This window comes from Anomaloglossus baeobatrachus, chromosome 4 (assembly GCF_048569485.1).
Source record: "Anomaloglossus baeobatrachus isolate aAnoBae1 chromosome 4, aAnoBae1.hap1, whole genome shotgun sequence".
Classification (NCBI taxonomy): Eukaryota; Metazoa; Chordata; class Amphibia; order Anura; family Aromobatidae; genus Anomaloglossus; species Anomaloglossus baeobatrachus.
Window position 1 is genome coordinate 522,654,255 of NC_134356.1, and position 22,301 is coordinate 522,676,555.

General features: G+C 44.9%; 1 protein-coding gene across 1 annotated transcript in view; it reads left to right on the forward strand.

The window, feature by feature from the left end:
- The window catches only part of FURIN (furin, paired basic amino acid cleaving enzyme), a 267,831-nt gene that overhangs the window by 113,786 nt on the left and 131,744 nt on the right, over window positions 1–22,301 (forward strand). Inside the window, exon 3 of the mRNA XM_075345887.1 lies at window positions 10,820–10,918. Within this exon, the coding sequence (XP_075202002.1) occupies window positions 10,820–10,918 (99 nt within the window). The remainder of the gene's footprint in view (window positions 1–10,819; window positions 10,919–22,301) is intronic.

Below are 22,301 nucleotides of genomic sequence, written 5' to 3' on the forward strand. Positions count from 1 at the left end.
AGAAAGGGGGCACAATAATAACAGGAACCTTGCTAGAATGCAGCCCAGGAGCTGCAGAGGGGGAAACTTTTAGGATTAGTGCAAAATTTCTGATGACAGGTTCCCTTTAAACCAAATTATTTGTTATATTGTCTTTCATGGGTGAACAGAATTTTAAGAAACCTCTTAGGTTAAAGGAGTATTCCCATCTCCAAGATCCCATCCCAATAGTTGGTAGGTGTATTATTAATAATATTATTATTATTATTATTATTATTATTAACATATACCTCCAATTGGAAATGTAGTATAGTTCTGATTTACTATGGCTCTTACCTCATGTGCAGGGAATTGCAGGACTTCTATGTATCCATGGTTACAACCACTAGCAACTAACTGTGACTATATGCTTGGTCATAACCATGGCTACCGAAGATCCTGCAATACCCTGCACATAAGGTAAGAGACATAGTGAATAAGAAGAACTATTTTACATTTATAATTGGAAGTATTAGCTAATATTATTATTACACCTGCTTCATATTGGGATAGGATCCATTCTAGCTAGAAGTTGATGATTTAAGGAAGCTTTACACACTACAACATCGCTAGCTATAGCTAGCGATGTCGTGTGCGATAGCACCCGCCCCTGTCGTACGTGCGATATGTGGTGACCGCCAAACAATCCCTCCTTCAAGGGGGAGGTGCGTTTGGCGTCATAGCGCCGTCACTAAGCAGCCGCCCAATAGAAGCGGAGGGCCCGAGATGAGCAGGACGTAACATCCCGCCCACCTCCTTCCTTCCTCATTGCCGGCGTGACGGAGGTAAGGAGATGTTCGTCGTTCCTGTGGTGTCTCACATAGCGATGTGTGCTGCCGCAGGAACGAGGAACAACATCGCTACTTACCTGACAACGATTTTTTGTTATTAAACAACCTCTCCAAAACAAACGATTTTTTTGCGATCGTTTTAGGTCGCTCCAGCCTGTCACACGCTGCGACATCGCTAACGGCGCCGGATGTGCGTCACAAACACCGTGACCCCAACGATATATCGTTAGCGATATCGCAGCGTATAAAGCCCCCTTTACTCAGTATATTCTGGGATTGAGCCGCAGTATCAGGCACCGCCACTAGGAAATGTATAGCTGGCTGGTAAACAATTAAGGAAGCGATCACCAATGCATCTTTTAATCAGCTGATCAGTTTATGTGCCAGTAGCTTTACTCTTTATAATCTGATAATAATGGCATGATATGAATCCTGCTGGAATAGATCTGATTCTGTACAGGCAGAGGAAAGTCCTGCACAGGTATTGCCTGGATATCAGCATTCTGCATCACAAGTCCATTTCCTTTGCAGGTACTCACGTCCCTAAGCAGGATGCATCAGAGGGATACTGTTTTTTTACTTGACCTGCGAATGCAGAAGCAGATGAAAGTGGAGAACCACTGTAAAGTGTAGCTCCAGGCAAAATTTTAAAGTACCTTGGATTCAGCATTAGTTCACACAATGCAAATCTGTCTGTTTTTTTTATATATATATATATATATATATATATATATATATATATATTATATTATATTATATTATATTATATTATATTATATGTATGTATATCAGTGCCTACAAGTAGTATTCAACCCCCTGCAGATTTAGCAGGTTTACACATTCGGAATTAACTTGGCATTGTGACATTTGGACTGTAGATCAGCCTGGAAGTGTGAAATGCACTGCAGCAAAAAAGAATGTTATTTCTTTTTTTTTTCTTTTTTTTAAATTGTGAAAAGTTTATTCAGAGGGTCATTTATTATTCAACCCCTCAAACCACCAGAATTCTGTTTTGGTTCCCCTAAAGTATTAAGAAGTATTTCAGGCACAAAGAACAATGAGTTTCACATGTTTGGATTAATTATCTCTTTTTCCAGCCTTTTCTGACTAATTAAGACCCTCCCCAAACTTGTGAACAGCACTCATACTTGGTCAACATGGGAAAGACAAAGGAGCATTCCAAGGCCATCAGAGACAAGATCGTGGAGGGTCACAAGGCTGGCAAGGGGTACAAAACCCTTTCCAAGGAGTTGGGCCTACCTGTCTCCACTGTTGGGATCATCATCCGGAAGTGAAGGCTTATGGAACTACTGTTAGCCTTCCACGGCCTGGACAGCCTTTGAAAGTTTCCACCCGTGCCGAGGCCAGGCTTGTCCGAAGAGTCAAGGACAACAAGGAAGGAGCTCCGGGAAGATCTCATGGCAGTGGGGACATTGGTTTCAGTCAATACCATAAGTACCGTACTCCACCGCAATGGTCTCCGTTCCAGACGTTCCAGACGAGCCCGTAAGGTACCTTTACTTTCAAAGCGTCATGTCCATGCTCATCTACAGTTTGCTCATGATCACTTGGAGGACTCTGAGACAGACTGGTTCAAGGTTCTCTGGTCTGATGAGACCAAGATCGAGATCTTTGGTGCCAACCACACACGTGACGTTTGGAGACTGGATGGCACTGCATACGACCCCAAGAATACCATCCCTACAGTCAAGCATGGTGGTGGCAGCATCATGATGTGGGGCTGTTTCTCAGCCAAGGGGCCTGGCCATCTGGTCCGCATCCATGGGAAGATGGATAGCACGGGCTACCTGGAGATTTTGGCTAAGAACCTCCGCTCCTCCATCAAGGATCTTAAGATGGGTCGTCATTTCATCTTCCAACAAGACAACGACCCAAAGCACACAGCCAAGAAAACCAAGGCCTGGTTCAAGAGGGAAAAAATCAAGGTGTTGCAGTGGCCTAGTCAGTCTCCTGACCTTAACCCAATTGAAAACTTGTGGAAGGAGCTCAAGATTAAAGTCCACATGAGACACCCAAAGAACCTAGATAACTTGGAGAAGATCTGCATGGAGGAGTGGGCCAAGATAACTCCAGAGACCTGTGCCGGCCTGATCAGGTCTTATAAAAGACGATTATTAGCTGTAATTGCAAACAAGGGTTATTCCACAAAATATTAAACCTAGGGGTTGAATAATAACTGACCCACACTTTTATGTTGAAAATTTATTAAAATTTAACTGAGCAACATAACTTGTTGCTTTGTAAGATTTATGTATCTGTTAATAAATCCTGCTCTTGTTTGAAGTTTGCAGGTGCTAACTTATTTACATCTTATCAAATAGTTCTAAATACTTATGGTGATATATAGTACAGTATGCCGCATAAATGACTTATGGGCACGGAATGAACAAATAGGTGACCTATTCCTATATCTATCTTTTTCTATATGTTTAGGACAAACTCTTTTAGAGCCTATATATTGAATGGGGAGTGATGCTTGCATGTCTCACTGTAGGCCACATACATTCAGAAAAATGAAATTTGAAAATTGAAGGCTACCTACAGTGAAGCATGGTGGTGGCAGTGTCTTTATATGGGGCTGCATGAGTGCTGCTGGTGTCAGGGCGCTACATTACATTGGTGCTCTGTATTGAAAGAGAAAGTACTACCATCACTTCAAGCCCTTGATACACGTGCATGTGTTCAACATGACACTCATCCAAAACACATCTGATTATTTTTTTTTTTTTTTTTTATAACCTCTGGATTTATTAAATATCAAGTACGAGCACCATCCATAGAATTCCCCAACCTTACAGCCTTGGCTGCTATCATTAATGGTTGTCTGAGGAGTGTCCTGCCACGTTAAATACACTTGGGCAAGACATCAAGATCCATTGCTGGCAGCTCCCTTTGCAGTTGCCAAGCAATGATGATCCAGATGTGCAGATGTATGATGTACTTGTACTTCAAAAATTGTATACAAACCTATGCCATATATCAAAACATACTTAACATGTTCCAATGGGAATATTGGCAAAAAACAGTACAAGTCTTTTCATGCATTTTATTTATTTTTACACCGTCCTTTCCATTTTAGTCTATGGATAAATCTGAATGCGGTTCTCTGCTATTCTGGTGTATACGTTCTGCAGAATATAATGTGTAAATGTGAGCCTAGCATAAGGTGTATACTATATCATGTGCATTGGATTTTCGTTCCCAGAACTGTGCACATCTGTTGATGTGGAAGTCAAGTTTCTATTTTTCTTCCCGTTTTCCTTTGCACGTAATAACTTTTTGGCAGTAATGTGTAGGGTTGTAATCTGTGCTCCTCTGTGAGTGCCGGGTGATTGAAAGTCAGCAGGCGCAGCTGTGGGATATGCTGGGAAATAGGAAGTGGCTGATATTTCATAAGGTTGACATTGCGATACACTTAGGGGTCATCCTATACGCAGCCGTGATTTGATACTGTCTGATACAAACTTTTTATTGAGGCTCCTGTGCGTAGGGAGAGGTGATGGATTTTTCAGGAGACGTGCCTGGAAGAGTTCCCTTTTTGGCTGCCACACTTTTATCAGTTTCAAACACTAGTATTTATTTTTAATTCTTAATTGCTTAAAAAAAAAATACTGAAGTTTTTTTTTTTTTTTTTCCATCCTTGGATTTTCTTGACGTATCAGCGGAGGGATAGCGGTTTGTCTAATCTCGTCACTAATTGAGGGGTATTAATTCTCATTACAGGAGGTTTCCACTACTCAGACCTCCCCTTTTCAAGCGCTGTATTTCCCCCATGTAAAATAATAACCGCTATACTCCCCTCCGTTCCAGCAATGAATGGCGCCTGCTCTCCCGGGGCTCATGTGACATAACAGAAGGAAGTCTGAGCGCAGCGGCACACTCACTGCTTTTAGATGTCAGTTTCATTTGAAGGGAAGTGGCCACTGATTGGCTGCAGGGGTCTGTCAGGTGCCAACATCGCTGGAGTCATACTGGAGGGGATTATACCGGGTATTATTTTACCTGGGGGAAATGGTAATTGAGAAGCAGTTGGCCAAGTAGTGGGCAACCCCTTTAAGGCTTTGGTGACTGGCTGCAGCGCACATCGGTAGGCCATAGATTGCGGTATGGCAATGCTATATCACTCCATAAGGAAGAAAATGGAAAAGTACCGCAACCACAACACTCAACTCACAAGGTCCTGAAACCTAGATGACGAGCGTCCAGGGATTTTCCAAGAAAAGTGGGGAAAAAAAACCCTAAGTGATTCCTAAACACCTTTTATTTAGCAAGCAGATGCTTGTTTTGTCGATGGGTGAAGGATAATGGCTGCCATCTGTGAGCGATCCATCCTTCAATGGAAAAAGCACCAGTTTTGTGTTGCTCAATGTGGAGGAGATTCTTGAGTTTGTGTTTTTTTTGAAAGGGCACAGAATTTTGGGGGCATCATGTCCCCCACTGCAGAATCAGCAGCTGTGGATTGTGCGCTCAGAAACCTGTCAGATTGACCGCCTCGGCCATACTTGGCCTTCCTGGTTGGGACCATGTAGTGTAACGCCACCCTAGCCGTTCCCTTCATAAGTTGCAGGTTGTACGAATCGACTCTATTTCTGCAAACGTGTTATGCAGTGCACCAGGACAGTGGGCGTTTTAATTTCCATCTGTATTTATCCCCCCCCTCCCCATATGAATTAGCGGCTCACCACATAATTGGCCAATCCAGTGACCCCCCCCCCCCCCCCCCCCCGATCATTCTACTCTGATTATAGACCACCCGTCCTATCTGTACACAGCTGCAGAGTCTGTAAACTATTGGATTGAGGACTTTTTTTTTTGCATGATGTATTTTTGCTCCCGTTTTCTACACTTGTGCATCACACGCTTCATCACATTTTTCTTTGATCAGTTCTGGCTATTCTTCAGCGGACTGATCAATCCTTCGCATTGAAAGCAAGTGCATCATTCAGTCCTTTAAAGGAAACCTGTCACCAGATTTGGGGCCTATAAGCTGTGGCCACCACCAGTGGGCTCTTATATACAGCATTCTAACATGCTGTATATAAGAGCCCAGGCCGCTGTGCAGAACGTAAAATTCACTTACCTAAACGGTTGCTGCGGTGCAGACTGGGCAGATGGGTGTCTCCATTCTCCGGTGCCGGAGCCCACTCTTTCGGCCATCTTGGTCTTCCTTCTTCTGAAGCTGGCGTGCATGACACGTCCTACATCATACACACTCGCCGGCACTGAGGTCCTGTCTATGTAGTAGACTGCTTCTGGGTGTCCGCCTGCAGAAAGTGTATACACCTGAAAATGGTGCAAGACAGAGCACACAGTGACTTTGTATGCACCATTATAGTCAATGACACCTTCGGAAGTGTCCGAAACCCGTTTGGCGGGGGGTTCGAATGGAAGCCCTGACAGGACCGCTGAACGCAACGTGAAAGGGAGCCTTATGCTTTCAATAATTGCTACCCACTGGTGGGCAATATCCATTCGTTACCTGAATGAACACACAACTTCCTTCTAAGGGATTTTCCATCCTTAGGAATTTTATTTTTCTTTTTTAACCAGCTGTTTACAATGGTTTAAAAACTGGGGAACAAAACAAAACTATTCTGACTAATTCCCAGTCGATATTTCCATTGTCCTCGGCTCCAGCAATGATGTGGCTAATGGACCTGTGATGGCTGCAGGCGGTCACCAGCCGCATCGGTGATCTGTGCAGACCATCGAGGTAATCACTACTGATTGGCTTCAGTGATCCCATGTTTTGTCAACATCGCAGAAGGCCAGAGACCGAAGAGGCGCCACACAAGAGTTCAGATAGAAGCGTTCGGGGACCGGTCCGCCAAGTGTTGCTCCTTATTTTATACCATTGTCAGACTTTGTACACTAGGGCTGGAAAAGCACTCGCCCTTTTCTCCCAAGCTATTTACTGCCAAGGCATATTATTCATTATCGAATGCATAAATGTGTTATTGGGCATGCGTTATCATAACTACACGGGATGACAATAAATGCCTTGTCCTGTCAGCACATTATATGGACTGAGCGCCAATATGGGCGATTAGTAAGTTTATATGAATCAACCCAAGAGGAAAAGGGCAATTACCATAAATGATTGTGTTAGTAGTGGCTCCTGGAGGAACATCTTAGACTTCAGACATGAGTCCAGCTCCATGTGATCAGTGACATTTCCGATCACGCTGGGAGGGTCATTGGTTACATTCCACAGACGCTGTACTCCGGTACCTTTCAGAGTCTTCGACTGAAAGGGGTTATGGCCTCTCAAAGTGTAAAAGCCTCTCTGATTAAAACTAAAAGGATCCTGGACATGCTAAAAATAAATATCGCGCTTCTTCCCCCATTGTCTGCGATTCACTGTGCGGTCTATTCACGGGGAGCTGCTGGAGAGCAGACTCTGGCATTTCAAGCGCTTGTTTATCTGTAGATACGGCGATGGCTACGGAGAGCTTTGGTCTGAAAACAATTCTGTATGTTCCAGACACATTATGGCAGAGTAGAAATGAACATACACAGAATAGACGAGTACATTAGCCTTTACAATTCACAGCGTGTGGATCTTACAAAGCAGACTGAATCATCTCTTTAGGTATAATTGCTTTTGTCCTTGTTTTTATCTCCCCCCTCCTCCTCCTTTTTTTTTCCCCTTTCCCTTTTTATCTACATATAAAAAAAAGCCAAATCTCAGTGATTGGTAAGTAAATGCATCGGGCAGTCATCCTACACATGCAAGTGCTCCACGCCGGTGTCAGCCAAGCCTTTGTCATACCCGCTTTGTTGAGTGATGTACCTTTGTGTTATTCTGATGTCCATATAACAAGGATTCTGCACGTGGCCATAAATTTGCGCTGCCGCTTTCTCCATCTTTTAGTATAAATTTATTACCCCTGTCATTTTCAAGAAGCTCGGCACTGTAGGAGTAGAGCCAGACATGGCGTGTGTCTGATCCCATGGATCGCAGAGCAGTCATTGCCATTGCTGCCTATTGTGCGTTTTTACTGAAATGTAATTTTTGACTGTTTTACAAAGTATCGCGAACAGCGCAGTCATTGAGGGGATATTGGAGTTAATTACACCATAAATCCACATAATGGCACGCCTTCAATTCTCCATAGATGTGAAGCATAGGCTAGACAAGCGATGAGTGCATCCAAAGGCAGAATAGCTTCATTTTCTAGGCCCTTTAGTGTAGGGTTTGAATGATTTTCTTCGCTTTTTTTCTTCATATTTTACAGAGGGTGGCAGAGATGATTACTTCTAGAATCTGGGGCACGAAGCGCAGGTTGTTCATCTCTGCCATCTGTACATGTACCAGACTGGAGCATCTGTATCCTCATCCGTTCTGTGTGCCGACATATTTGTTCAGAGGTTGTCATCATCCCATCACATTTTCCATCAGTCTAGTCTAACGTGTGTTTGCTTTTTGCTACATCCACAATGTGCTAGATATTGTAGATACCAGTAGTGAAATAAAAGGTTACTTCCTATAGAGTGTGGAGATGAGTATGTACTTGTACTCCGAAATTCTGCCTATGCTTTGTGATTTGCTGTATCTAACTTTTTTTTTGCCAATAGGCTTTTTTGTTACCCTTTAGGCCGGGGCCACACGGGGCACTAGTGCGATTTTCGCATGACACTCGGCTCACTGGCAGTACCGCAGGAGCCGAGTGTCATGTGAGTATCCCTGCGACTGAGGTCCGACTGTGCGAGTGGACCTCAGCTGCGGGGGGCGGACCAGCGCTGCGGAGGGGAGAGAGGGATTTATCTCCCTCTCTCTTCCGTAGCCGGCTATTGCGATTCTCGCACTGCACTCACATTACAATGGTGTACCGCGAGTGCAGTGTGATTTTTTTTTTTTTTTTTTTTTTTTCCTTTTATTTTTTTTCCTCTCGCCCCATAGACTTGAATGGGTGCGAGAGAAAAGAGTCTGGCATTACAGTCGCAGCATGCTGCGATTGTTTTCTCGGTCCGATTAGGGCTGAGAAAATAATCGCTCATTTGCGCTGACACAGGCTAATATTGGTCCGAGTGGAATGCGATGTTTTATCGCACTCGCACCATTTTTCTCGCCGTGTTGCTTGAGCCTTATGCCACCAAAAAGGAATGAAAGTGTATGTACCGAGCGTTTTTCAGGAGGTAAAAAAACATCAGTTCTTCAAATTGAAGACTGTAGGAAACTCTCCTTATCTCTGGCATTTTGTACACCTGAAGTATTTTTGTTTTGTTTTTTGTCATTAACTGAGTATTTGGGTTTTTTTTTATGTTATTGACCACAGCCGAGTGTTTTTGTATTTTTTAGTGTGTTTTTCCAATGTTTTGGGTTTTTTTTTTGGGGGGGTGACTTTTGTATTGGTGTTTTTTCTATTTTTTTTTTTTTTTATTGAATTATATTCAGTATTGAAGAAATTGCTGCTTGGTTTTGAAGCATGAATGCTGACAAAAGCTCAAAAAGAAGCCCAGGCATCTTCTGAGCCATCCCCATTAACTTGAAATTGGAAACTATAGATCGGAAAGACGCCTGAAGTGTCGTCAGGTCACTTATTTTAACAACTTGGCATCTTTGGAAACCTTAAGTGGTTAGAAGACTCTCAAAAGCCGGAACATTATGCACAGAGTCGCTTCTATTTAGAAATGTTCATTATTTTTATTTTTTTTCTCAGTTTCTTAGCTCTTTTTCAGGTGAGTTTTGGAATAAAACCACTCCAAACTTGGCTGCAAAAAAGGTGTACGAATTACCATAATTGTGTGATATGTTAATCTGAAATTAAATGGACCCATTAAAGTCAATGGAATCGGCCATATTCCTTTTGCTATATCACCTGTATGCTCACTGGCGGACACAGACAGCAAAGTGCCCCTGTGGAAGAACAATACATGGGCCCTTAGCATCCCAAGAGTTCATCAAAATGCACAATTCCACCTGCTTTGGGGGGGACATGGGCCGTCTTACCTCTCGAGTCCTTGTGCGGCCGCACAGGTTGCACCAATGATATGTCCGTGCCTGTATATGCTATCTGATGTCTGATTGTAAAACCAATCCCAGTAGTCCACTCTCCCGAGTACCTCCGGACACCCTCCTCCAACTCTCGGGAACTTCCCCTCCCTGTCTACTGGCCTCCCACTTGATATCCCCCTATTATTATATGTCCTTAGCAGAATATGAAGAAGACTGTCAGTTTAGTGGTTAATTGTTAAAAAGCTCATTCTACAGCCATACTTGTGTACTTGGCCCTCCTACGTGGAGTGGTTCTGCTCATAGTTTGTAGCATCTTTTCCAAATACTAATGCTCTCCGTTGTGAACTATGACCGCCTCGGTTCTCCAGACTTCTTCTGAGGTTCTCCAGACTTCTTCTGAGGTTCTCCAGACTTCTTTTTCACTTTCTGTCTTGCTGAAATGTTTGCAAATTCCAAATAAAAAAAAATACAAAGTAATATAATATTGAAAAGGAGTCAGTGGAATAAATCAGGATGACAAGAATTAAGCGAGAGCATAACACTAATGTGCACAGAGTCTTAGAAAGATGTCTCCTCAGAGGCCACTCGTTTCATGCAGGGGTGACCAGCTCCTCCGGCTCTGGTTGGATGGACTCCTGGAACCATGGAAGTGGCTTTTCCATTCTGATACATGTTAACAGCTTTTTACATTGGCATGACATTTTTAAAAAACCTTTGTTTCAAAGCTGTAAGGAAAAATAAGTGGCATGTGCCCAAGATGTCAGAAATATTCATTTTATTGGAAGTGTAAAATGCTGCATTTTTTTTCTATGGTAAAAAAATAGCTCAAAAACCTCCCTCAATGTGTGAACAAGCCCTTAATCTCCTGTATTGTAACATATTCACTTCGTATTGTCATTAGCCCATTTTGTACTATTGTGGCCTTCAGTAGGCAGCATAGTGTTTATTACAGGATATGTGTCGCGTATGTGACCGCACTCACGCGGTGATCTGTATGTGGAGGGTAACTCTGTACTTTTCTCTTTCCTAGATTTTTGGGGATTATTACCATTTTCATCATCGGGCTGTGGTGAAGAGATCCCTGACACCGCACAGAACCAGACATTTCCTGCTAAGCAGAGATCCTCAGGTAAGACTGTCAAGAAGCCATCTATCTTCTTCAGATACTCTCCAGTGCCATTTTTGTAGGAGCCCATAGAAGTGCGTGTTCTGAAAGAATCATCCTGTTACATTGCAGTTTGGGCCAAAATGTAGTCCATTTTCTGGTGGGTTATAGACTAGAATTAGCTGGGCTATTGGCCCCTAATATATATTTTGCTGTTTTCTGTAGCCGTAATGCTGCCACTTGGACACATGCTACACTTCATTGACACCAGGATACTCAATATGATTGCATCTGGTTATGTAAGACTGTCTGCAATGTCCTTACATCACACTCACTGGATCCAGGATTGTAAAATGTCGTCTGGTAATCTGGTAATTTGTTTTAAGACTAAGATTAAGGGAGAACGTGTACGTCAGGATGGTTGGATTCAGATTGATTAACTAGTGATCTCAGATGCCATGTAATCATTGTGTCTAGAAGTACAGTTCTCTACGTAGGCTGTGTTACTTCCCTTTCCGTAGTACTATATATTAGGCTCCATTTTCATTCATTTTATGGCCTTCATTATTTTAGGAGCACAGTTGACCCTCCTTTTCAAAAGCATTGTCTCATCTTGATAAATGGATAAAACTACAAAGTGCTTGTAAAAACATTCACTTTTGCTTTTCCCTCTTATAAATCCTCTGTTCTGAAGAATGGAGGGATTTAAGTTTTAGGCTATGTGCGCACGTTGCGTAATTGCATGCAGTTACGCTGCGATCTGAACCGCAGCGTAACTGCATGCGTCCTGCGTCCCCAGCACAATCTATGGAGATTGTGCAGGAGACGTGCGCACGTGGCGTATTAGAGCGCAGCGCTTCGGCTGCTGCCCGAAGCGCGCGTTCTAAGAAGTGACATGTCACTTCTTTCGTGCGCTCTGCATGCAGCCCCCGCTCTGTCTATGGCAGGGGCTGGGAGGGGCTATGAAATCTGCTTTTGTTTCTGCAGCGATTTGAAGCGCACGTGTGCTGTTCAAATCGCTGCCGAAATTTCTGCAGGGCCAGAAAACTATAAGGGCCAGAAAAGCCTTATAGTTTACAGTTCTTCACCTAGGTGACCAGCCAGCTCTGCAGTGTATCAGGAGTGGCCGGTTTCCATGGTGAGGAGTGTGCGCTTGCAAGCTCTTTGCTTTAGCACCACTGTGAAGCTGACTGGATGTGGCAGCATCAGTACCAATGAGCTCCTGCGGGGCGAGGAGGTTGGAAACTGTCAGTCTTCAGGAGTGCACCGCTCCCCCGTAAGCAGCAGCCTGGTGGCAGGGGAGTGATGTGCTCCTGAGGAAACAACTTGACAACATCCATTTACATTTTGGGCTCGTAGATTTTTAACATTTGCTTTTTTTTTCAGAGTATTCTCATTTTGTAATGTGATAGCATATCATTAGATCTGTGGTGGGCTGCTCTCTGCATCTTCACCAATCCTGTTGCAGACCTGATTCCGCTCAGTGACCCCTTCCCAGCCTTTCTGCGCACAGCGACACCCTGACCATCCACTGTATGGCGGCCTGTAAGGAGCTGTGCTGCAATAACTTGCACAGCGTGTGACTGGGAATGCCACTGTGCACATTCTACATACATCCAAATCTGTAGCTGCACAATATAGAGAAGGAGAAGCTGCGCAGAATGATAGAGAGGTTTTTAAAAGAGTCAGTGGAATTTGTGATGTATTGATTGACATCCCTGGTGTTTGTATGTATAGGAGTCCAGTGGGCGGTCCTACTAGTGATTGACAGCTATCTTCATGCACAGTTATACAGGAAAGACTGTCAGTCTCTAATAGGCCCGCCCACTGGGTTCTTAAACAAATGTCAGGGATTTCAATCAATAAAATGCATGTTTTACTGAAACTGATTGTCCCGACAATATCTGCAGATTTGATCAGCAGTCTAATGATTTCTGGATAGAATATGATCTAGTCTATTGGATTACCAATGGCGGATCCCTGTCTTCTCTGGGAGATCAGACCCTGTTGATGGCGCCTCTCTCATAGAGTGCACAGGAGTGCTCAGCCGAGGTGAATGTTCCTGTGCATTGGGCGGTCAGAAAGCTCTCTGCCAAGCCATCATATGTCCAACAGTTGTCTAATGTGTATGAGGGCGTTTACACAGGGACACGCTACTAAATTTGCACGGCATCCCCTTAATTCCACAATTGACAGGTTCTCGGTGGTTGGACTCGCCCAACAAAGTTAAAACCTATCCTAATAACATGCCTTTAAGATGGAAATACTCCTTGAAAAAGGAATAGCCTTATTTTTGCTGTCAAAAGCAATGGTAACCTTAGCAAGCACAAGCTAGAGCTTTATTTGGTCAGCCAGATCCATGATTTCGTCCTGTACACAAAAGGCTAAATAAGACTGACCCCATGATTGTATTGTACTGTCTGAAAATTAGCTGATGCTACACATTGTCTGACAGACATTGATTTTACAATCTGTTGTAGCAAATATTGGAAACGGGAACCCAAGGTGACTTGTTTTTTATGTACCGTATTTTTCGGACTATAAGACACACCGGACTATAAGACGCACCCTGGTTTTAGAGGAGGAAAATAGGAAAATAAAACTTTAAGCAAAAAAATGTGGTCATGACACACTGTTATGGGGCGAGGATCTGCTGCTGACACTGTTATGGGGGTAATGTCCCCAAATTCTCTACTAAGGTACCCCATCCTGGTAATGATCCTCCTGCCTTGTATATGATCCTGCTATAAACCCCCATCCTGCTTATATACCAGCATCCTGCTCATATTCCCCCATCCTATTCATATACCCCATCCTGTTCATATACCCCCATCCTGTTCATATACCCCCATCCTGTTCATATACCCCCATCCTGTTCATATAGCCCCCATCCATCCTGTTCATATAGCCCCCATCCTGTTCATATACCCCCATCCTGTTCATATAGCCCCCATCCATCCTGTTCATATAGCCCCCATCCATCCTGTTCATATACCCCCATCCTGTTCATATACCCCCCATCCGGTTCATATACCCCCCATCCGTCCTGCTCATATACTCCCATCCTGTTCATATACCCCCATCCTGTTCATATACCCCCCATCCATCCTGCTCATATACTCCCATCCTGTTCATATACCCCCATCCTGTTCATATACCCCCCATCCATCCTGTTCATATACTTCCATCCTGTTCATATACCCCCCATCCATCCTGTTCATATACTTCCATCCTGTTCATATACCCCCATCCATCCTGCTCATATACTCCCATCCTGCTATATGCCCCCATCGTGCTCATATACCATCCTGGTATATGACCTGTATCCTATAGCACAGAGAAAAAAAAACACAAACGTTTATACTCACCTTTTCCTCACTCCCTCCAGCACCGATCATCTTCCTCTCTGGCACGCTGACCTGCGTGTGTGGAGCCGTTCCCCTGCAGCACGCGATGTCTTCCTGTCTGTGCTGATCAGCTGATCAGCACAGATCAGCTGACCGGCACAGACAGGAAGACATCGCGTGCTGCGGGGGAACGGCTCCACACATGGGGACGGGTGAGTGTACTGATTCACTGCACCCCGCGCTGATAATGATGTGCGGGGGGCAGTGAATACAGCCGCACATGATCACTCCAGGCTGTAATTGCCAGGGGTGATCATGTGGACCGGCTCTTTACTATGCGCGCGTCCCCGCTCGTCCTCCCGCCCACCTGTCAGCGCCGGCTTCTGCGCTGAGAAATGGCCGGGAGGATGGGCGTGCATATGTAATGAGCGGGCACACGTGGTCACGGCAGTCTGCTACAGCCTGCTCGTGCCCCCGATGACCCGCTCCACCGCAGCACCCTCATTCCCCGCAGCCACAGTCAGACCATAAGACGCACCCCCAACTTTCCCCCAACATTTGGGGGAAAAAAAGTGCGTCTTATGGTCCGAAAAATACGGTAAGTGCTGAGAACATGGACGAAAGGTCCATTTACACTGAAAAACCTGTGAATGAGTGGTCCTAGGAAAGCTCCTTTCTTTATACTCCAAGAATAAACTGGCTGCCAATCACGGGTTGAACGAGCAAAACACTCTTATTTTTGAGTAAAATGATCTTTTGGGCTGTAGAAAGGATAATCGTACTCGTAAACAGGACCTGCGCTGTAGACTATAATGGTAGCCCATGCGCACTGAACGAACTATTAGGCCTTGTGCACACATTGAGTGAGTATTTGGTGAGTTTTTTATCTCTGTATTGTAAACCAAAACCAGGAGTGGGTAATAAATCCAGAAGTGGTGACGTGTTTCTACCGTGTTTCCCCAAAAATAAGACCTCCCCCGAAAATAGGACCTAGCAGGAATTTTCAGGGAGGTCTAAACATAAGACATCCCCCCGAAAATAAGACCTAGCCGCGGTCAATCATGAAGTGTCATGCAGCGGTAATAAAGTTAAAGATACTTCACGACCCTTCATTATAGAAAGAGGGCACCTCCCAAAGGACAGAAGAAAGAAGATAGAAGACCCCGCAGTCATACTCACCTGACGGACGCCGGGAGCAGGTGAGTGCATCAAGGTCCTGCGGTGGAACATAGACGCACACACACACATACATACATCAGATCACATATACACATTGTGCGCACACACTACACATCGCATACACACACTCACCACATCTAGCGATATCGCTTGCTTTCGGCGGCGACGCTGTGCAGTGATCTGACAGGACCTGCCAGAGGATCACATGACAGGTCACATGGCTGGAACCACGTGGTATCCCCGGATGTTGTGAGTGTGCACGCACGATTTTTCCCGTATGTGCGATATTGTGAGTGTGTGTGAGTATGTGCGATTGGATGTGAGAGTGTCGGCAGGAGGCAGAGCAGGACGGCATTCAGCACAGCTGCTGGGAGCGCCCACCGGAGAGCACAGGGAGCAATGATGTGAAAGCTGTGTGTGTGTCTGTCTGTCTGTGTGAGATCTGATGCATGTGAGTGTCAGCCAGATGTAGGGGAGCTGCTGGGAGGTCATAGGGAGCAATGATGTGGTGTGTGTGTCTGTATGAGTGTGTGTGTGTGTGTGTGTGTGTGTGTGTGTGTGTGTGTGTGTGTGTGTGTGTGTGTGTGTGTGTGTGTGTGTGTGTGTGTGTGTGTGTGTGTGTGTGTGTGTGTGTGTGTGTGTGATGTGATATATGCGAGTGTCCGCCAGACGCAGGGGAGGCATGCAGCATACCTGCTGGGAGATCACAGGAGGTTCTGGGAGCCATACAGACGCCCGAGGCTGGTAAGCATAACGATCCTGGGAAGGGGGGTCTGCTTTTTTGTGGGGGGGTAAACTTACCCCAAACTATGTCTCCTTGAGAATTAGACACCCCCTGAAAATAAGACCTAGTTTTTGTCAGGGCAAAAAAAAATATAAGACAGTGTCTTATTTTCGGGGTAACGGGGTATTGTACTTTTCCTCTGATTGTTCCACTCCTGGTATGGTCTACAAATACCGAGGTGAGAAACTCTCCAGATACTGAGAGAAAGCCTGCCCCAATACTCCCCGTGTGACCGTGACCAGGCTAAGTTCTGATGAGTATTCAGTTTGTTCCTTGACGCTGTGTATTTTCAAGCACAGAAAACTCCTTGTTCTACGGCTCTAACAAAGTGGATGGGATTTCCAGTAATCTGCCCACTGTGCCTTTCTTTTGTTTGTCTTTACTCAGCGTAAACTAATTTGCATGTTATTTTGTGTTTTTTAAATCCGCAACATATCAATTTCTCTTGCAGTAAATTGTGTTTTATTTGTGGATTTTTCCCACTGGGCTTTTGCAGCTTCTTCCCACGCTGTTCCCCTTCAGTGACCGGTCTCTCACCGTACACACATGTAGGGACGGTCAAGCACGGATCAATGTCAGGTTCCCCTTAGACCTGTTTCACACGTCACTGAAAAACAGACGTTTTTCACTGATGTGTAAAAAACGCGTGTGTCCCTCCGTGTGCCGTGATTCACAGCTCACGTGGATTATCCATGTGCAATCCGTGAAACTTTATCTGCTATCTGTGATTTCACATGGCGATCAACTCACCTGTCCCCGCTCCTGTTGTCTGTCGTGCTGAACTTTTTCGGCTCTGCTATGTTTCCGTGCCCGCTGCAGCTACTTCCGGGTCTGCTGTGCCTGCGTATATGAATACGCATGTCAGTAATTAGCCGGCTCTGAAACAGCAGCCAGCAGAGGCCGGAGACAGCAGTGGTGGAGAAAGTGAGTTTAAAGTGTTTTTTATTTTCAATGTCCCTGTTTTCTTGGTACGTGTTTCACGGATCACACCATAGTGTCGTCCGTGGGACATCAGTGATGCCAGAAAAAAATGGACATGTTTCCGTGCGGCAATCACGGACACGCATGTATTCCGCACAGAGACATAGTCAGTGAAAAATCACTGATGTGTGCGCAGACCCATTGATTATAATGGGTCTTCGTATGTCCATGATTCTGGTACGTAAAAAACTAGCACATACGTACCAGAGACCCTGCTGTGTGAAAGAGGCCTTCGGCTGTGTGCCCACGATAAGTTCTTAGTAAGTTTTTGACCCTACATAATTATACTGCATCAAAACCGCAGTGTCTGACAGTTCCAGGAAAGTGGATGGGATTTATAGACCTCTAATGCCCACTGTGCTAATTTTTTTACTTTGCGTACATTTTCCCTGCTGAACGTTTTTTGTTTTTTTTGTTTTTTTTAATCTGAAACGCGTCAGTATTTTTGTTAAATAAAAATCTGCAGGTAAAAATTGCACAAAGAAACACAAGTAATCTGCACATGACTAGATCAATAAGGTTCTATCAAAGCTAAGGAACACCAAGTATCCAGAACAAAAACCACAGCAGAGGAAAACCTGATACAAACACCATGAAAAAATACAAGTCATCTAATTTAGCTGGTGGGTGCAAAAAAAATGCAACTCCAACGTGGGAAGGTGGCTTTAGGCTATGTTCACACTTTGTGTTTTTACCAGTATCCAAAGAAAAAAAAGCCCCTAAAAACTGCACTACTCTTTAATAACAGTGTGCGTCACTTACCACTCATTGTGCATTAAGCGGTGCTCAGCAGTGGAAGAGAAAAGTCTGTCTAGCAATGAGATCAGTGGCATCACCAATGGTAAACACCCTTGTGTTATTAGTGGCACAATAGCGGTCACAGTGCCAGTGGAGTGCGTGGTGGCGAGGGAAAAAAACTGGTGCAATAGGCCCGATGACTTCAACTTCATGCTACTCTGCGCTTCAACGGGTCCACCTAGGAAGAAGATTTTTTACCATTATTGGCGAGTGCCGCTGATCTGATTGCTAGACATACGTTGTGTCTGTGTGAGCTGCTTTTTACAGTACCAGCAAAAGCGATGAGATTCCAGAAATCTCATATACACAATTGCTTTTTTTTCCTGGCTGAAATAGAAAACTGCTGCATTTTTTTAAAGAAACAGCATGTCAATCCATTCAGCGGTTTTGCAGCGTTTTCTCACCATTGAAAGCAGAGTGCAAAAACGCAACAACTGTATTTTTGATGCCTTTTTTGTGGCAAGAAAACAGCAAAACCTACATTTTAGTAGAAACAGCTTTTTTTTTTTTTTTTTTTTTCTGCCAAGAGAGCAGGTTTTGTCTGCATAAAAAAACTCACTATGTGAACATAGCCTTACAGATCAGTTCACTTGGCATTGTGGGAGCCATAATCACTGATCAGCAAATGGGTTCCTTATTGCGCTGTTTATTGCTGCCGATCGGTCAGTGTAAACTTCGCACTCACTATTCTCAGTGTTTATTGCTGCTGATCGGTCCGTGTATATTTCGCACCCATTTATCTCGCAATATTTTTTGCTGCCGATCGGTTTGTGTAAACGTCGGCAGCACTAAACATAGCGCGATAAGTGGGTGCAGTTGGTCCATGTAAACTTCGCACTCACTATTCTCAGTGTTTATTGCTGCCAATTATTCTGAGTAAACTTTTCACCCACGTATCATCGTGCGGTGTTTTTTGCTGCTTATCGGGCCGTGGATATTTCGCACCCACTATTCTCGCAATGTTTGTTACTGCCGATCCGTTCGTGTAAGGCTACTTTCACACATCCGGTTTGAGCACTGCAGCTCAATCCGGCTGTGAAACCTATGCAACGGATGCGGCGAAAGCACCGCATCCTTTGCATAAGTTTTTCCATGCGGCCCATCTGTTTTTTTCCGGTTGCGGCACGCTACTGAGCATGCGCAGTGGAAGAAACCGCATGCGGCGGCCGGATGCAGTTTTTGCCGCATCCGGCGTCCATAGGCATGCAGTGAAAAATGCGCCGCCGGATGCGGCGCGATGCGTTTTTTTTTTTTTTTTTGCCAGAGCAAAAAACGTGCCAGGGAACGTTCCATCCGTTCGCCGCATCGGCTAAATCTGCCGCATGTGGCAGAAACCGGACGAAACGCAAGCCCATGCGGTGCCAATGCAAGTCAATGCTGGAAAAAATGAAACCGGCGGCAAAAAAAAACGGTTTCATTTTTTTAGCAGAGCGCCGGATTGTGCCGCACTGCTACAGCCGGATGTGTGAAAGTAGCCTAAACCTCACACCCGCTTATCACGCAGTGTTTTTTTGCTGCCGATCAGTCCGTGTATATTTCGCACCCACTTATTGCGTAATGCTTATTTTTGCCGATTGGTCAGTGTAAACCTCGCACCCACTAATCGCTCGGTGGTTATTATTGGCGATAAGTCCGTGTAAGCTTCGCTCCTTCTTGATGAGGCGCACACTCCCAGCGTGTAACATTCCTTGCATCTCCAAGAAGATTAAACCTCCAGTATGAAAAACCCCAGAACGATATAACCCTTGTATCGCTCATATTAATAGATGCATGAACGCTCTTGAAAAAGCAGAATGCTCTTGTGGGAGCGTGGTACATCCGTGGAAGCCTGCCACACAGATGGCGTGAGCCTGCCTGACATGTGTAATGATCTGCTTCAAGGATATTGGGAATGCTATTATTTACACTCGCCTACGCTGCTTTTCATCATGATCCATGGAGAGGTCTCTGACTACATCACGTTATCTCAGCTGTCATTTCTACACCCCATGCGAGAGGCCAGGAAGGTTGTTTTGGTTTATTCTCTGTAATGCGCCCCCTGTGCCTCCACTTGCGGTGCCCCCATAGTCCTGGCTCGCGGTGGTGAGACTCAGACAGATCTCATCAAGCATCTGTCTCTGTTTATTTGTAGGTACACGTGTAGTGTAAGGATCTCTTCCATTAGACTGCCAATTTGTGCTTACTGACCTCTTCCGAGAGGTCTTCATTCATCTATTTATAATGTCCTTTTCTTTTTTTTGTGCTCGCCAAGGCAGTGCGACTGCAAAGAAGTAATTTTCCTGATTAAAGCAGACAATTGCTATCCGCTCTCGTTACATGGGGACAGTTTGCTCTGTAACACAGTCCAGCTTGTTGCCTTTCTGCTCCAGCGTTCTCGCCGGGCTCTTAGAAGGAATCGGCCCATATAAAGTAATGGGCCAAGGGTTTAATCTTTGTACCATACAATCCCCCTGGGAGAGGATAAACTGTAGGTAATCGCCTTCCTGTTTAACCCTTCGGTCTGTCGTCTAATGGCCAAAGTAGCATTTTGGATCAATTTTTTTTTTATCAGCCTATCGATGTAATTGACTGTTAGAAAAATGCAATCATCCTAAAGTAAAGGTCTTATTGATCTGCCCGTTGTAGTATGTTTAACTGGAAGCGTATGTGTTTAATCTGGGACAAGCAGTCCCACAGATACTCATGTTTTTATGTATGATATCATAATTGCTGAAAGAATGTGTGCTGGGAACTAGAACATACTTTTATCTCATTAGACGATGATTTCTGGATGGTTCGGAGTATAGATGGCTCTCAGGAAACGCCTGCGTAGATGCATCTGTTAGCACATTGCTCCAGGGGCCATGCAACTCTAGACCCATTCATTTCTTTTTCTGTCTTTTACCCCAGATCTATTTAATGTTCTCAAATGTGTTGTCCGAAGAGGAGAAAAAAGCAGATTTTTTTTTCTAATAATTCTAGACATAATTGAACTTTAAAGGGATTGAGGTACAATACAAAAAACAAAACAAAAAGTACATGAGAGGCGTGGGGGTGTCATTACAAAGTCAACCCTTTAAAGGGGTATTCTGGTTCTAACCATTGTTACCTAGCTAGTAAATAGGAAATAATTATTAGGCTATCCTCTGGGACCCTCATGGCCCACCCCCAGATACGTAAGCAGCCAGAAAGAGTTAAAGGCAGCCTTAAGGCCGCTTTACACTCTGCAATCTCGCTAGCGTGTGTACCCGCCCCCATCGGTTGTGCGTCACTGGCAAATCGCTGCCCGTGGCGCACAGCCGCACAACATCGCTCGGACCCGTTACACTACTTACCTGCCTAGCAACGTCGCTGTGACCGGCGAACCGCCTCCTTTCTAAGGGTGGGGGGGGGGGGGGGGCGGATCGTTCGGCGTCACAGCGACGTCACTAAGCGGCCGCCCAATAGAAGCGGAGGGGCGGAGATGAACGGGACGTAACATCCCGCCCACCTCCTTCCTTCCTCATTGCCGGTGGCCGCAGGTAAGGTGAGGTTCCTCGTTCCTGCGGTGTCACACATAGCGATGTGTGCTGCCGCAGGAACGACGAACAACATCGTACCTGCAGCAGTAACGATATTTGGGAACTGGACAGCGTGTCAACGAGCAACGATAAGGTGAGTATTTTTGCTCGTTAGCGGTCGCTCGTAGGTGTCACACGCAACGACGTCGCTAACGAGGCCGGATGTGCGTCCCGAATTCCGTGACCCCAACGACATCGCTTTAACGATGTCACTGCGTGTAAAGCCCCCTTTAGTTGTGCATGGCCTTTTAAGGCCTGTGGCACTTAAAAAGAATAGCCCTATAGTCTAGCTTTTCTCTTCCAACTTTGTCAGTGGCGTAAAGAGGTTGTTCACTACTTTTTCAGTGTTAGCCTATCCGTAGGACAGGTCATCAATGTCTGGTCGGCCGAGGTGACAGACCTTTGGGAGAAAAATGAGGTGATTTTAAGCAGGTTTGGGCACTGTAAGAGTGAAGGGAAGGGGTATCATTATAAGGTTGGATTTTTAGAAGAGGAGGGATAAAGAGGGAGTTTATAAGTAGGCATCCATTTTTCAGGAGCCAGCCATTTTAGGCACGAGCAGAGACAAGGAATCTCCCATTCGCCCTTTCTTTTGTTTGGTTTTGGTGCCAATTTTGTGGTGGAAATTTGTTTTTGGATTAGGAGAGGATGTAATGTGGTTCAAAAATGGGAATTTGCCATATGACAAAAAGATTGGAGAAAACACCAGTGTGGCGGCGGTGGCGGGGGGTCCTTGAGGTTGTGGTTATTCGTGGATCTGTGTGAGGGTGGAGCCCACA